Source organism: Hypomesus nipponensis, chromosome 21 (assembly GCF_054491055.1).
Source record: "Hypomesus nipponensis isolate SF chromosome 21, ASM5449105v1, whole genome shotgun sequence".
NCBI classification, from domain to species: domain Eukaryota; kingdom Metazoa; phylum Chordata; class Actinopteri; order Osmeriformes; family Osmeridae; genus Hypomesus; species Hypomesus nipponensis.
In genome coordinates, this window is record NC_140381.1 from 6,310,001 (window position 1) to 6,325,000 (window position 15,000).

General features: G+C 48.1%; 2 protein-coding genes across 6 annotated transcripts in view; both read right to left on the bottom strand.

The window, feature by feature from the left end:
• The window catches only part of LOC146237642 (endonuclease V-like), a 28,950-nt gene extending 23,545 nt beyond the window's left edge, over positions 1-5,405 (bottom strand). For 4 of the 5 annotated variants that reach the window (XR_014740609.1, XR_014740610.1, XM_084685696.1 and 1 more), the window contains exons 1-5: positions 5,286-5,405; positions 3,813-3,984; positions 3,280-3,414; positions 2,173-2,212; positions 1,705-1,817 (exon numbers count right to left, since the gene is read on the bottom strand). Coding sequence is in view for 3 of the 5 variants with exons in the window: in XM_084685696.1 (XP_084541822.1) it covers positions 1,705-1,817; positions 2,173-2,212; positions 3,280-3,414; positions 3,813-3,984; positions 5,286-5,329 (504 nt within the window). In the remaining 2 variants the exon portion in view is untranslated. The remainder of the gene's footprint in view (positions 1-1,704; positions 1,818-2,172; positions 2,213-3,279; positions 3,415-3,812; positions 3,985-5,285) is intronic. The other variant, XM_084685698.1, reaches the window with a different exon arrangement.
• A 1,099-nt stretch (positions 5,406-6,504) lies between these two features.
• The window catches only part of LOC146237643 (SEC14-like protein 1), a 27,133-nt gene continuing 18,637 nt past the window's right edge, over positions 6,505-15,000 (bottom strand). The window contains 14 exon segments of the mRNA XM_084685322.1: positions 6,505-8,516; positions 9,832-9,858; positions 10,278-10,456; positions 10,601-10,635; positions 10,638-10,851; positions 11,413-11,547; positions 12,144-12,278; positions 12,569-12,740; positions 13,083-13,153; positions 13,255-13,343; positions 13,807-13,996; positions 14,132-14,241; positions 14,345-14,633; positions 14,989-15,000. The exon segment at positions 14,989-15,000 is cut by the window's right edge and continues 117 nt beyond it. Coding sequence (XP_084541448.1) covers positions 8,411-8,516; positions 9,832-9,858; positions 10,278-10,456; positions 10,601-10,635; positions 10,638-10,851; positions 11,413-11,547; positions 12,144-12,278; positions 12,569-12,740; positions 13,083-13,153; positions 13,255-13,343; positions 13,807-13,996; positions 14,132-14,241; positions 14,345-14,633; positions 14,989-15,000 — 1,764 coding nt within the window. The 3' untranslated portion in view covers positions 6,505-8,410.

The following is a 15,000-nucleotide window of genomic DNA, read 5'->3' on the forward strand; positions in this document are numbered from 1 at the left end:
TCGTTCATTTTCTCGTGGCCGCGCATAGGTACTGTTGCATAGGCTTGTCCAAGTTAACAGAAATGATTTGTTCATTTCCCGACTCAGTTTTCGGGTACGAGTCTTTGGATCATTTTTTACGTGACCTGCATAGGCTCTGTACAGGTAGCTAGAGGAAACAAACGTCATTCCCTTTCGCGTGGCCGCTGTTTTAGTAGGATGTGAATGATATTCGCTCAAGTCATCATACTGACTGGTTTTGTTATTTTCACTTTACATTTACACTTACAGATTAGTGCAGTGTCATTGTTTGCTGTGATAATTAAATGCTAGTGTGATAGTACATGACCAAATTATATAAACTGTCATGAAACATTATTTGAATGCAGGAATTTCTTTTGAAATAGTGTCTGCTGGTACATGTCATGCACTAACCTACATGAGAATGGAAGATTCGTTCATTTTACTGAACGAGATTCAAAGAACCGAATCAGTAAAATGAACCAAACTTCACATCACTACTGCCCATAAACACTGGCAAGGACGCGGTGCCATTGAATGGAATCAAATGAAAAAACACGGGTTTTAGGGCCACAAAAGCTTGTAAGTGAGTGGAGGTCGCTTGTGGTGGAACGCTCCAAGGAAACACACAGCGCTCAAATTAGCATTTTACGCTAACACATGAACACACAGCGCTCAAATTAGCATTTTACGCTAACACATGAACACACAGGCGCTCAAATTAGCATTTTACGCTAACACATGAACACACGGGGAATCTTTGGCATGGCGGTTATTGCCTTGTAATTGAGTTTGTGAAGTGCAGAGCAGGGTCTCTAAACCCCATGGTGCCACTGAACATTGGACTGGTTAACAGTGCGGCTTATACGGTTTTCAGGTGTAATGACAGATAATTGTTGTCTACGGATGGATGAGTTGTTCTTGAGAGGTACATATTGAAAACAGGCAGGAACACTCTCTCTCACACACACACACACACAAACAAACACACATACACACACATGGGCAAGGGCAAAATATTAGCTTTTCCTAATACCCTATAAATTGGAAACAGCCTTAATGGATTCAGGAATTAACTGCTTAACCTTCTGCTGCAGTGGAAGCAAGATATGTGTTCAAATAACGTCATTAACTCCTGTGCTTGTGGTTCCTTTCAACAACAACAACAACTGCAGATCACACCAAAGTTCTTAAAGACCCATTTTCTAAATTTGCATAATAATTACCTTCAATTTATGCTTATAATAAATCTCCGCTCAATAAGAGAAGATTAGTCACTGCACAAACAGATTTTAGTTTGTTTTTGTATTCTTCAAACCTCACTCATACTTGGACACCGTGTATAGGCTTGGAGCGAACATCACTGGCAGAAAGCTTACTCATTTGGCTTTTTCTTTAGCCAACATCTCGCAACAAAAATTTCAAATCAGGAATGACTGGGAGCAAAGCCTAATCTTATAAAATCCAAATCTAATTAGTTTCTCAGTACCTTTCACAGTTTTCTGTGGCCAAGGACAAAACCGTACACTGAGACACGGTCAGTAAAACACCACAAAGAAACACCTGAATACAGCCACGACAGCCGAGCCAAGAAAGGGAAACTAAAGAACATGTCCTTTAAGGCAGCACAAAGAAGCGACATTCATACGCGGTAACTATGGTAACCGGCCACTCTCTCTCTCTCTCTCTCTCTCTCTCTCTCACCTGGGCGACGTGCTCCTCGCTCTTGGCCACGCCCTGCACCTGCAGTAGGTTTTTGGCCACGCCCACACAGGGAAGCCCTGACAGGACCCCCAGGTGACAAGCCAGACCAAACTCTGCCGGGGACACACAAGGACATGTCTTTTAGAGCACCAGCACGAGTGTCCTGGCTGGGCAGACGGTTAACTCTCTTTCATCAGGACAGAGAAAAGAGACAAACGTCTTTTGTGAAGAGGATGTTAGTGCATCAGCGATAATAAGCACCCAACCTAATCCGGACTGAGCTGAATATGACACATCTGGACACAAGGGGACGAATCTCATATAAACCTCATTACCTTTGAAAGGGAAACAACAATCCAATCTACAGGAAGGATGACAGGGATGTAAATGAGGTACTGGGCCCAAACCCAAACAGGGGTGGAGACAACCGAGGTTGAATATGCTGCTTCAGTAAGTCTTCACACTCACCTCTCTGGTGGAAGAGGCCGTTCCCATCCACCAGGACCACCTGCGGGGGGGGGGGGGCAGGGGAGAGAGGCTACGTTAGAAACCCTGCACTTGGCTGTGATGGAAGACCCATATTGGGGCTCTCGTTTTCTCCGGCCAAACAGCTTGGCAAACCGACAGAAAGTTCCGTCCCAGTTTGAAAGGTGGGAGTTTAAGAATATTGACATTCTGACTTGGCCGACCCCGCGCGCTCGCTGATTTCTTGCAGCTAAAGGTGATTCTACAGGCATATTTCTGCTGTGAATCATAAGTCATGAGGGCGATCGCTTAAGAAGCAGACTATAAAGCTGAGCCGACTGGGTCTGTCCATGGGTAAATGTCAGTGATAAATCCATGAAGTGTGTGTGTGGTGTGTGACGATGTGTAATGCATGTGTGTTTGTGTGTGTTTGCTCGAGAAGTATGCATAATGTGTGTGCTAGAGAAGAGTGCACACTGCAGATATGAGTGTGTGTGTGTGTGTGTGTGTGCAATCCTGTCCTGAGCGAGTATATGTATATGTGTACATGCACGTACATCCCCATGTGTGTATACTTATGTAAATGCATGTGAAAGGAAGGAGGCCAGGATGAGAAGGCAGAGTGGGAGTGAGTGATTTGTGCGGGGCCATGACTAACCAGAAGAGTGGGAGAGAAGATAGAGGAGGGTTGAGACACATTGAAACATGGATTTATTACAGTGAAGTTTAATCTATGGGTGCCAAGTTCACAGAGAGCCCACACTTTCCCAACTAACTTACTAGTTAGAAACTAAATGCGGAATGTCTTGGCTTCCACTTTATTCGTAAGATACACTTCAGAAACATCTGTGCATTTGCGTGACAACCCCAATCCAATGAATCCTGCCCATGCAGCCGGGATGTTCAGTGTAAGAATGTCTAAATATAGTACATCGTAATAGTCTACTAATATACCAAATAGATTTGCGTGTGTGATATGTGCAAATAGGTCACATGGTCTAGTGTGTCTGTGTGAGTGTATGTGTGTGTGTCACAGTGTGTGTGTGTGTGGGGGGGGGGTCCACATATGCTAGTTAATTGCCTGTGTGGACCAGCCGGCCAGGACCTGACCTGAGGTAGCAGGCTGGGCTGGGTGGCCTCCAGACGCCGCAGGACCTCCAGGAGACAGGGGGTCTCCCGGAAGGCCAGGAAGCCAGCGATGTAGGGGGCGCTCAGGGTCACCATCTGACTGTCCTCGTACAGCAGCTAGAGGTGGAGATATAAAAAGGAGGAGACCAGCAGAAAAGCTGTCACAAAGAGTGCATGTGCCTGACCTAGTGTGATTGAACAGACAGGCATTACATTACATTTAGTCATTTAGCAGACGCTCTTATCCAGAGCGACTTACAGTAAGTACAGGGACATTCTCCACGAGGCAAGTAGGGTGAAGTGCCTTGCCCAAGGACACACTGTCATTTGGCTCGGTGGGGAATCGATCCGGCAAACCTTCTGATTACTAGCCCGACTCCCTCACCACTCCGCCATCTGACTCCCTCAGGCAGGTTTACAGGTGGACAGCGAGTACACGCCCCTCAATCCCTTTTTAAACCAGACCTACGTCCAGGGCCCTGACATGACCCAGATACACCTGACTCAGTAGTCACCTCCAGGCCGGGGTAGCTGAGGACCACGAGCTGCGCGCAGGCGTTTACGTCATCTCCTTTGATGAAGGACAGGTCCACTCCCCCGACCCTCTCCAGGCCAGAGAAGTCTTGGCTCCTCTGCCACTCCTCTGTGTCCTCCTCCACCAGCTGCTGCCTCAGGCTGTCCTGCTCCCTGCCCGACGATGGGGGGTGGAGGGGAAGAGGGAAGGAGAGGTGGAGAGAGATGAGGTGGAGAGAAGAGACAAGACACAGTGGAGGTGATAATAGAGTCAACGATTCCCTGACCAACACCTTTTGTGCACATCGACATAGGTAACCATATAAAGGCTCTTGTGGAAAAACTCCCTTTCATTCACACTGATTCACTATACATATTCCACAAGCCAGGGAGAAGGGTATAAATATTGTTGTCAAGCTGGGCCTCTGCGCTGCTCAGCTTGTTACAAAAAAGAAAAAGAGACTGTCTGAAGCAGTCCCCCAGCTCCTCCTTCAGCTTGGCTTTTATTTCCCAGCAGTCAGACACAAATCTGCCCAGAGGATGGCACTGGGAATAGGGACATGATATGGAATTATACCATTATCAGCGGCTTGTTCACGACATGTTCACAAATCAATGGCTGGAAGGGAGGCAGGCTGGCCCGCGTCCAGCGGCGCTGGCAGCGAACACGAGTTCCTACTCTGAGGAGAGGGCTGGAAAGGCTAAAACGCATCAGTGCGCGCGTTTTTTTTTTTGCCTTTCTGCTACAACGTTGAAGATTCCACACAACATTTCCAAGAGGGTGTGACAACATAATAGTTTGATAATACATTTAATTGAATTTCATAGCACAGTGAGAAGGCACGTGGAGGGCTGCTGCTTAACCAAAAAATGGTGCAGAGAAGGTGGGGTGACAGATAGAAACATGCACGGCATAAAATAAACATACAAACGCAGCAAAGCACATTATAGAACCAGTGAATACATAGTAATACAGTAGTTGTAAACATATGGCAGCAGTGCGCAAAATAAAGCAATCAATGTCGAGTTTGTAGTAAATTGTAGTTTATGTGGCAACGTGATTAAGTATGTTGTGCGATTGGAGGATTGGAGGATAGCTTTACAAACACGTTGACGTGGGCCAAAAACTATCCAGGTCTATAAATTAGTCTCACCATGGCTACAACCGTGGAACGCGACTGCCACCTTGAGTGGATTACGATCATCATGTCGCCGTCTGACCGTCTTTAAATACCTTTAATGCATGTCATCCTGTTGACTTTAACAGTTACATTTTTAACTGGATCATCATTTCTCTCCCAGTTATTTAATTTGAGAAAACACGTCATGCTCTGGGCCCATACAGCCTTAATGACAGCTGAGCTGCACGTGCTGATCCACGATCCCTTTTCGGCTCAGGTGACATTCGTTTTCTCTATCACAGCACGCTAATAACACAGCGTCTTTCATTGTTTTCAGTTTTTAAACATACACACCTCTTCCATTTTTCCTCCAATTCCTGCTCAGGGGCAACAGCCATAAGGTAATGTCTGAAATTGTAGGAATCTGGATTCGCTAAAAGTCAGCTTGAGTAAATCTCTTCCGTGTTTACACGATGACGTAAGATGAGGGAGGAACCAGTCCACTTGCCGCGTTAAAACTGCCATGATTTGTTTTAGCAGTGTTTTAAAATAAAACATTTCCCCACTTCTCGGAATTTTTTGCAAATGTATAGATTACATAAAAATGGAGAGCTCAAAAGTAGATCTCAATGTCTCGACTGCACCTAGGCAGTTTACGGCTATGGGTGCTCTTTGTCTGGTGCCCTTTAAGACTGTAGTGTCTCTGGAGATGCAGTTGAACGTAAATTAGATTGGTGACAATTCGAGGCTGGCTTTATGGCACTCCCCCCACACACCAACTCTAAAACATTCGTAATAATGCCAGAGGAGTAGATTTCTCACTTACCTTTAAACTACTAATATTATGTGGTTTATCTCATTAATTGGTGCATAACAATATGAAGCATTACAGAACAACGTTCTTATTCTCACAATTCAAGTTTAATGGTTTCAAAAAATGTAAAGGCGCTATTTTGTATATTACTTAAAACAATATAGTTTGTACATACTTATTAATTCCAAGAAAGGTAAAGATACAGATATGCAACACTGTCATTGGAAGAGATGCTCAAAGTTCAAGCAGAGAGAGAGAGAGAGAGAGGAAAGAGAAGAGATGAACAGAAGGACGGTGACGTTAGACATTAGAAAAACAGACAGTTATAGCCCTCATTGTAAATGAGACCATGACATTGGTAAAGGTGATACAACTGGCTTAGCTGGTGACATGGCAGAGGTATTCCAGTCATATTGAACTCATGCTTGAACTCAAGTCAAATACATTGACAGGAAATCATTCTTAAGATTCAAATCAACATTTGTGTATGCCACCGGCCCATTGATCCACTCTGCCACAGACATGTGCATTTAACAATGTATATGTGGAGATAAGAGTAAGTGAAGTAGGTCGAGAATTGTATGCAGGGTTAGTAAATGCTTCTCTTGAAGCTACATGTTATGGACATGATGAGTTTCCATTGCTAAGAGTTGGTATTGAGAGAGAAACACATGTCCTAAACATGCATCAGAGATGAAGGGAGACGAGGAACAAGGAGAGGTATAAGTACAACTAGATGTCAACCTGACATGGTGCAAATGTTAGAGACATTGTCATAGTTTATTTATTCATTCTTCAATTCACTCCCTCTTTCACTCTTCCTTTCATTCGTTCTGAACAGGCCTCGTTCCAAGCAGGTCCTCTTTCTCAGTAAAGCATTTCCTGTTATTGCAGTGAACGACACGGGTACAACGCACCGTGTTCACACTTTGACCTAAGGGGAGGGACAAAGAAACATCTTGTACATTGCCGCCGTTGGGAGCCCTGACCAGATAACATGCTATCTAGCAGCAGGGGCAGACTTCATTTTCCTTTGATTCATGAGCCAAGCCAAATCCACGGCTAGTCTCTTGGGTGCTTCGGAAGCACAAAGTGGCTGATACACGACAGGGTTTTTGCATGGGTACATTGCATTGCATTGGAAACGTCCACATCAGTTGATGCTGAGGAGGTAAACCCCTCGGGGAGGTGGATACATGACTGTCCATTGGAATCAAAAGGCTGAAATGGTTCCATTACAAATGTCTGTCCTAATGGCCAGCAGTCACTACAGTTTGTCAAACAAACATCCCACCTCACGCACACGCATGCAGCCACTCTCCACAACATTATCTAGCCTCATCTGAAATATGTTTACCTCAGACATGGTTTAAGTAACAAAATCCAACTGATAGTAACAAAAATCCAACAGACACTCATACATGTAACGATACATTTCTGTTATGGCGCAAGCAGTGAAGGATAAGCTACACCACGAAACAAAATTGACATTCACCACTGGTTCCACTCCCTCAGTAGATCTACAGTACAGCACTCTGTAAAATAATAAACCGTTCCATCTCCTCACTCTGTGACCCTCTCAGTTTTCAGGGATTCTTATTGGCTTAAGTGAAAGCTCACTTGATCAGGAACACATTCACAATGATCAACGTCAAGGCGTTTCCCTGACAACCGCTTCTTTTTACAAGTCAAGCTTTCCTTCTTTAACAAAAAGTCCCATTTTGGGGTCCATTATACTTAACTTCTGTATTAGTTTCTAGGGAATTGTCACAATTTTTCATAAATATATTAACTCTTTATTTGCAATTTACGGTGTTGACTTTCCAAACCTGGTAACTGGAGGGTCATTTTTATGTAGCACCAAATGAGGGCATGCCTCCACGTTACATGATATATAGCAATTAAACAGTAGAAATTCAAACTCAAACTGGTTATTGCTTCTAGCGGTTACCTCAGTACAAGTTTGACAAACCCTCCCATCCCCAAAACCACACTTGGAACTATAAACAGTTCACCAGGAGTGACAAATCCCACTGGTGATATGGCAAATTCAGTTTTTTTTCACGTCATCAAATCTAGGTGCATGCTCTATGTGCGTGTCTTGTCTTCATATGAAACAGATCATTCGGGGGTTTTTTATATGTAAAATAACCGTATCTGTCAGAAAAAGTGAGTGTGTGTGTGCAGAATGTGTGTGTGTGTTTGTGGTGTTTGTGTTTAGGTGCATATATGTAACAGCACGTTTACATCCGTTCCCCAGTCCAACAGTCTCCCCCAGGTGAGTGTGAACACTGACTCACTCCTACTGCTGTCCCCAAACTCCCACCTCAACGCTTGGAACATTCTGGTTTCTACCAAAGTTCAGATCTGCAACCCCGGCAGCACTGCCAGGAAACACACGCACAACCTGATGCAAAAAAAATAAAAAATAAACGGAGCCCTTTAAATTATAGACAACATGGTTTTGTTGTTTTGTTAAACCACAGCCATTGTCCCTCAGGTGTGTATGCATGCTCAGTTCCACGTGGTGTACTGGTGTCAGGGGGTGGGGTGGACTACATTGAGGAGTGTGTGCTGCGTAAACTGGGCTGGGCTGGGCTGGGGGCGGTCGTGGGTATTGTAGTCCAGCCGACGTAAGGGAATCAAAGTGGTGGACTCCAGGTTTCTACCGGGAGATCATGGAGCTGGATTGTGATTGGCTGGAGGAGGTGGTGGCGGCGCTGAGCTGGGAGAAGCCGCTGTGGCTGGACTCCAGACTGGTCATAGAGCCCCTGAGAGAGGAGAGAGAGAGAGGGAGGGAGGGGAAGACGGAGGGGAGGAGAGAGAGAGATGGAGGAGAGGAGAGAGAGATGGAGGAGAGGAGAGAGAGATGGAGGGGAGGAGAGAGAGATGGAGGGGAGGAGAGAGAGATGGAGGGGAGGAGAGAGAGATGGAGGAGAGAGAGAGATGGAGGAGAGAGAGAGAGCGATGGAAGGGAGGAGAGAGCAATAGAGGGGAGGAGAGAGAGATGGAAGGGAGGAGAGAGAGCGATGGAGGAGATGAGAGAGAGAGATGGAAGGGAGGAGAGAGAGAGATGGAGGAGACGAGAAAGATGGAGACCAGAGAGCGATGGAGGGGAGGAGAGAGATGGAAGGCAGGAGGAGCGAGCAATGAGTGGGAGAACAAAAGGAGGGTGAGGGCAATGGAAGACAGGGAGACGGAGTGAGATGGGAGAGCGAGAGAGAGAGCATGATGGAGGGAGAAAGGGGACGACGACAAAGACACAAAATGTTAACGTTCACTCAAAATGGTTCCATCCATATATTGATACTACTTGGCCACACAGGTCCTAACAGTAGCTGCTAGTGAGGTTCAAGTACACAGCTCTGTGCCCCGTCAAACAACCCCCGGGTGTTCAAGGATGCAGTCATGCAGCAAAGTCAAACCTTCGAGCAAAGGAAGAGGACTGTGAGGCCTATAGACCCCATTCTGCACTCTGCCACAATCAACATTAACATTGTACAAGCCAGTAACTAGTGCACAGTGTTGTGAGTGACTGGTATTGTGGCCATAGATTAAAGCATTTGGTATAACGGGGTGACAAGAAAAAAAAAACAGCAAAGGTCTTTTCAAGTAAATGCAAGTGAAGCTGATGAAGTTGGGAAGGTTGGTATGAATGGCTTTAAATGAATACATTTAACCAACAATATTTGACACACGAGTAGACAATGTTAAAACCTTGCTGCACTTGTGTGTAAGATATTTTATTAGTAAATTACAAAAAAATCTTTTTTTATAATCTTTTTATTTTTATTTTTTTTATTCTTGGTACTGGAAGTCAACCATGCAAACTAAGTGGGGTGAGGGCATCTAGCTAGCAGAGCGCTAATGAATGCATTTCCTCCTTTCTCTAGTTCAGGTGAATCACAGAGAGAAAGCACGAGGCCGGCTTGTTAGCTGACGCTAACCAAAGCCATTAGCAAATAAGGCAGGATACACGCATCTCCTAGCCCTGTTGCTGAATACAGGGCCATCGTCAAAGGCAGCAGGAAGCAGGAATGATGCTAAGCTAATGAGAGTGGGGAGGGGGCAAACCAGGCCACTTACAAGCTCTGCACATCATAGCAAGCCGTTCTTCACAGGAAGAGACAGAGAGGGAAGGAGGGTTGGTGTACAGAAAAGAAAAGGTAGGCAGTAAAAAAAAGGATTCTACCCAGGGGATGAAGCATTCTAACTGACTGTATGAGGGATACTGTGCTTGTAGTATTACTCTCAAGGCTAACGCAATCCCCCTAGAACATGGTTCAACTGGGCATGATACATGATAGGACAGAACACCAACAGAAAGGATACTCTATCACGCAAAACAATGAATAGAACACAGATCCAAATGAAGAAGATGACATCCAATGGTCACACACACACACACACACACACACACACACACACACACACACACACACACACACACACACACACACACACACACACACACACACACACACACACACACACACACACACACACACACACACACACAGCAGTCCAATTACCTGAAGTCCTCGGAGCCCAGGACCTCGGTGTAGTACATGACTTTACACTTGTGTGAGGAGACCTGCAGGGAGGCCAGGACGTCGTCCACGCGGGGCAGGTTGGTGGCGGCGCAGGCCGGCGTGCCGTGGAACTTCCACTGGAGGATGTAGAAGCCTGGCCAACGGGTCACATGGGAGCCCTGAGTAGGAGGAGGGGGGGGGGGGGGGAGGAAAGAGAGAAAGGATTTGATACATTCACAACTGGCCTAACATTGACATATTCACATACGTATCTCATACATCATGTGTCCGTCTAAGACTGCCACACCCCCACACCCCCCTACCTGGACACTCTCCCCCTCCTTGCAGGTGAGGGGGACTCCACCATGCTGTAGTCTTGGCCCAGGGTCCAGGACCTGTCGATGAGCTGCACGTTGTTGCCCCCCGGGGAGGTGATGCTGTGGGTGGCCAGGGGGTCCTTGCGGGGGGCCTGGGGGGCCCGCTTGGAGTGGTAGATGTGGAAGACCACGTCGCCCTTGCACACGTCAAAGTCCCAGGTGATCACCGAGGACGCGTCGATGATCTCAATCAAGAGCTGAGGAGGGAGGGAGGGAAATTCCGATTGCGAGGGAGAGAGTGGGGAAAAAGAGGAAGTGAGAGAGAAGAAGAGAGAAGGAAAAAAAGGGAAGAAAAGGAGAATGGGGGAAGGCAGAAAAAGAACAAGATGAGCCGGGAACAGCTGCTGGTGAGGTAACAAGCACAGACCTTAAAATGAACTGTGTGAATTCTACTGGACAGAACCATATGGCTTTTGTTAATCTCATGTTATATAATTGCTGTAGTCCCATATGAATAAGAAAAATGAAACAATGTATTGTGCCACATCTCAGGCTAAATCAATTACAGAAAAGTGGTAATTTCTTGCGCATTTTCAACTGTAGTCCAGAAGGGGGCAGTGTTGTTACATCTATAATACACCACAAGAGCCTCATTTAACTCTCATTCCCCGCATTCCCGTTTCAATCTCCTACCTTCCCATCTTGATTACACTTTCCATCTAAAACACCATGTTTCCCATAACATTGAGCCCCACCCCCCAGCCTCCCAGCCTCCCCCCACCTCTCCCCCAGCCGAAGGGCTCTGTGCCTGGGCTCACCTCGTGGGGTGCTCCCTTGAAGACGCTGGCGCTCTGGTAGATGGTCTCGGTCCACAGACGGATGTCCTCGTTCTCCAGCTCCTCTGCCGTGCGGTACAGAGACTTGGGCACCAGCCCTCCCTCTGGCACCTCGCACTAAAGAAAGAGAGAGAGAGACAGTGAGACAGAGAGAGAGAGAGACAGAGAGACAGAGAGAGAGAGAGAGACAGAGAGAGAGACAGTGAGAGAGAGACAGTGAGAGAGAGACAGAGAGAGAGAGAGAGAGAGAGAGAGAGAGAGAGAGAGAGAGACAGAGACAGAGAGAGAGACAGAGAGAGAGACAGAGAGAGAGACAGAGAGAGAGACAGAGAGAGAGACAGAGAGAGAGACAGAGAGAGAGACAGAGAGAGAGACAGAGAGAGAGACAGAGAGAGAGAGACAGAGACAGAGACAGAGACAGAGACAGAGAGAGAGAGAGAGAGAGAGAGAGAGAGAGAGAGACAGAGACAGAGACAGAGACAGAGACAGAGACAGAGACAGAGACAGAGACAGAGACAGAGAGAGAGAGAGAGACAGAGACAGAGACAGAGACAGAGACAGAGACACAAATTTTTATCAAGGAGAAACAGATGTCCTTGGTGTTCAAAAGGTTCTTTCAACTTCAAAAGCAGCATCGGTTCACATCCAGTCTCTCTGTTACTACACAAACACTCACCATGCACACACACACACACACACACACACACACTCACCATGCACTCTCCTCCCAGAAAGTCAGGGATGACCTCCTTGTCGATGTAGTCCACCAAACCTCCAGGACCCTGGTAGTCGTTCCCCGCGTAGATCAGGAACTTCTTACGCGTGTTCTCGTCGATGAACGGACTGACCTGTGAAGAGGGGAGAGGAGATGTCCGGGGTTAGACACACACACATCTTCTAAATGGCCTCATGTGTTTTAAGTCTGAAGATCTTTTGGAGAAACTGTCTTCTAATACACCCACAGGCATCTCTATGTGAATGAGTGAGTGCAGTGCAGGCTGGGTAGACTGGTAACGATGCAGTCGGGATATGATACCAGGTCGAGTTATGGTACCAGGGTCAGGGAAGGGGACATGTAGTAAGGGTAGTTCCCCTTGGGCCTCAGAGTACAGTGTGTGTGTGTGTGTGTGTGTCTCACCAGGGTCCAGAGCACAGGGAACACCCGGGGGGCCCTCAGGATGAGCAGTCTCCCCAGGGTCTCGGGGTAGTTGGCCTCCACCACCTCGATGATCCTCAGCAGGGCTTTCACCCCGGGCCTCCACAGGTGGCGCATGTTCAGGCCCTCCAGGTCCACCAGACACGTCCAGCAGCTGGGAGGGGAGAGGGGGGGTTGAGAGAGCGAGATAGGGACGAGCGAGGTAGAGAGCGAGAGGGATGGAAGAGAGAGAGAGAGAGAGAGAGAGGGCAGGGTCTTCCAGGCTCTCTCTCTCTCTCCCGGCTCGGCTGACATCACAGGAGTTTCTGCATGGCTCTTCTCAAGCTTGCGTCCTCGTCCATATCTGATAGCTTTGACAGCAACCTGATAACATCTCCATGACCTCCCTCCCTCATCTCACACCCCTCCTCATATCAGAGAAGAACTGTATGTTTTTTTATAGACCACCTTGGCCCTAGAAACCACACTGGTGATGATAAATAAATGTGTGGGTTACCTGATTGGCCGGCCAAAGACTTTGGTGTTCTCCTCACAACGCCTGAGGCCCTCCTCGTTAATGGACAGGACCTGGAAACACAGCAGACAACCATAAACGGCTCATCCACAGCGGGGAAATGCACTGGCGCACTCGTTGGATTGACAGCGAGACGGGCCAATCAGAAACGTACATGTCTGAGAAGAGACTCCTCCCCCAGGGCTCTGACCAGCCCCTTGGTGTCCATCTGTCCCAGCCTCAGGATGTAGAGAGGACGGCCGTCTACACACACACACACACACACACACACACACACACACACACACACACACACACACACACACACACACACACACACACACACACACACACACACACACACACACACACACACACGATATAAGATTTCAGATGGGGTTTGATAATCATGCATCTGCACTTTGATCAAATGAACAGTGGTGTCCATAGTTTACATGCTGTACTTGCAGGGAAGAGCTTTTAAGTGTTTCTCAGTTCTGTGTGTGTGAGTCAGAGAAGAGCGCTCCAGCTTTAGAAGGCAATGTATGTTAAACTAACTGACCTACATATCCATATCCGCTTGAAGTGTGTGTGCACACACGAACGTGTGTTTGTATGAACACGCGTTTCCACGAGTAGCGGAAACCCATTCATGTCTCAATTCATGTTTACAGAGTACAGACGGAACTCTGTACACACACACACACACACACACACACACATCCACCTTTATCGTGGTGGTGCCAGCCTCCAGTGTAGTGGTCGTGGAGGACCTGCGGGGAGGCCCAGGTCTCCAGCAGGTAGTCCACCTGGTGCTGCTTCCTCCAGGTGAGGGACTGGCACAGGATCTCCCTGGCCTTGTCCATGTTGAAGTCCCTGGCTCGCAGGAAACGCAGGATGTGCTCGTCCTTGGGGATCTGAGGGTTGGGAGGGAGGGAGGTGGGGAAGAATACGGATTAGGGTAGGTGAATGCATGTGTGTGCGTGCGCCCGTGTCTGTGTGAAAGTGTGTAGCTGTAACTGGGCTTGTGTGTGTGTGTGTGTGTGTCACACCTTGCCCTTGTGGGTCTCCTGCAGCCACTGGCGCAGCCTGATCAGGCAGCTCTCCTGCAGGGGGGTGAGGTCGCCGAGGTAGCGGATGATGTAGTCCGCGTCCAACTTGTCTGCGACACACAAAACACACATTCCCATATCACCCCTGCACTGTAACAACACCAAAGCCTTGTGGGTAACGCGGTCAACAGCCGCTCAGTTGTGATCGCCGACCTTCGGGAGCGCCCGCTTGGCTCTCAACGGCGGAGCCCGGCACGCAGACGGTGCCGGCGTTGGCGGCACTGTTGCCCAGGTCGCCGTCGTTCGCGTTGGCCGGCAGGGGCGCGGCCACGGCGGCGTCTGGGGCGGCCGGGGGCTCGACGCAGGGGGCGGGGGGGGCGCTGCTGGAGGCGGCGGGCGGCGGATGGGCGGGCGCGGGGGTCAGGGAGAGGCTCCAGCGGGGCACCTGGGTGATGCCCTCGTCCTCCAGTTCCTTCAGGTAGAACTCGATGATCTCTTTACCCTGCAGAGGGTGACACAGAGAGACGACACGAGTTCATTCGAGCCGGCAGGACGTGAGCAGAAGCTAAAAGGCAGGCCTACGGGAGCGCCTTGGACGTACGGAGCGGGTTTACGTTGGCGTCCGGTTGTGTAACTCTAAACGACATCACAGGGGTGGGGTGTGTGTGGGGGCAGCACGTTAGGGAGGGAGGCTGGGAAAGGCTTCACATGCCGCGTGGAACTGTTACGTTCTGCGCTTGGCACGCAAAGACGGGTGGTACTGGAGCGTTGAAACATGAGTAGGTACTGGAATCGTTTTTTTGACAGCTGGTCAGGTTTGGTTCAGTTCTCACACACACGCACACACACACACGCACCTTTTTGATGCT